This window comes from Dromiciops gliroides, chromosome 3, assembly GCF_019393635.1.
Source record: "Dromiciops gliroides isolate mDroGli1 chromosome 3, mDroGli1.pri, whole genome shotgun sequence".
In the NCBI taxonomy this organism is placed as follows: Eukaryota; Metazoa; Chordata; class Mammalia; order Microbiotheria; family Microbiotheriidae; genus Dromiciops; species Dromiciops gliroides.
The window spans coordinates 404,761,950-404,763,490 of NC_057863.1; the positions used below are offsets into that span (position 1 = coordinate 404,761,950).

The following is a 1,541-nucleotide window of genomic DNA, read 5'->3' on the forward strand; positions in this document are numbered from 1 at the left end:
AGCAGTGGATAAAGCACTTGCCCTGAATTCAGGAGGACCTGTGTTCAAATTCAGCCTCAGACACTTGACACTTATTAGCTATGTGACCCTGGGCAAGTCACTTAACCCTCATTGCTCTACAAAAAAAGAAAAATAGGATATGAATACAAGTGGGTATGTGTGATTGCTGCTACTGTTGAATTCAAGAAGAAATTATATAATTCATGGGATCTTAGGTCAGTGATATTGGCAAATAGTCATCTTTGTCAAATCTATTTTTTCTCACATTTCCACAGACTGCTCCCTCAACTTTCAAAGGATAATGGATACTGGGAATCATTCCATGGTGACAGACTTTATCCTTATGGGATTAACAGATCAACCAGAACTCCAGCTCCCCCTCTTCTTTCTCTTCCTACAAATATACATTATTTCCATGATGGGGAATGTGGGCTTATTCCTCCTTATCAGGATCAGTTCTCAGCTTCATACCCCCATGTACTTTCTTCTTAGCAACTTGTCCTTCATTGATCTCTGCTACTCCTCTGTCATCACCCCCAAAATGTTGGTGAGCTTTGTATTACAGAAGAACATCATTGCCTACAAAGAGTGCTTGTGCCAGTTCTTTTTCTTCTGTACTTTTGGTATTGCTGACTGCTACATGCTTACAGCCATGGCCTATGATCGTTATGTTGCCATCTGCAGCCCCCTGCTCTATAACAGCACCATGTCCCAAAATATCTGCTTCCTACTAGTGGTAGGAGTGTATACTATGGGGGTCTTTGGAGCCATTATTCATACAAGTGGTCTAGCCAAACTATCATTCTGTGAAAATAATGTTATTAGTCATTATTTCTGTGACATTGCTCCCCTTCTGAAGCTATCCTGCTCTAGCACCTCTATTAATGAGCTTTTGGTAATGCTTCTGGTTGTGATCAATTCATTAGTAACCACACTACCCATCTTGATCTCTTATGCTTTTATCCTCTCCAGCATCCTTAGCATCCATTCTGCTAAGGGCAGGTCCAAAGCCTTTAGCACTTGTGGATCCCACCTGGCATCTGTGGCAGTTCTGTATGGCTCCATTATTTTTATGTACTGTCAGCCTGCATCAGCCAGCAACATCACTCAACAGAAAGTGTCCTCAGTGATATACACCACAGTCATCCCCATGCTAAACCCCTGGATCTATAGTCTAAGGAATAAGGATGTGAAGGATGCACTGAGGAAAATCAAGAAGGACTGGATAGTTTCCTGGTGCAAGTAGCACAATTAAAAGTTAGCATAATCTTACATTTGAGTTCTGCTTCTTTCATCCTAGTGATTTATTTCCTTTGAGACACAAGTAAGATATGGACAAATTGCAAATTTGGGGAAGGTATATTTTTGCTTGTCCGTTTCCCTACCTGACTTGCCTGACATTCTACCTAATTCCCAACAATTTATGCCACCGGAGGTCTTTTCCATTAGAACATCCTAATATAATATAACTGTCATGTCGGCCTTCCATCAGGTCATTTCTTACCTCCAAAATTTACCTGTGCCATTTCCCACTGTCTAAG

At 41.1% G+C, this 1,541-nt stretch overlaps 1 protein-coding gene across 1 annotated transcript; it reads left to right on the forward strand.

Annotated features, from left to right (window-relative positions):
* The first annotated feature begins 289 nt into the window (after positions 1–289).
* Positions 290–1,246, forward strand: LOC122747704 (olfactory receptor 8D1-like). Its single transcript, XM_043993586.1, has one exon. The coding sequence runs from the start codon at positions 302–304 to the stop codon at positions 1,244–1,246; it is 945 nt and encodes a 314-aa protein (XP_043849521.1). The 5' UTR covers positions 290–301.
* Positions 1,247–1,541: the final 295 nt, after the last annotated feature.

What these genes read in the sequence shown, in the direction of transcription:
- LOC122747704 (XM_043993586.1), top strand. Translation starts at nt 302, where the DNA reads ATGGATACTGGGAATCATTCCATGGTGACAGACTTTATCCTTATGGGA.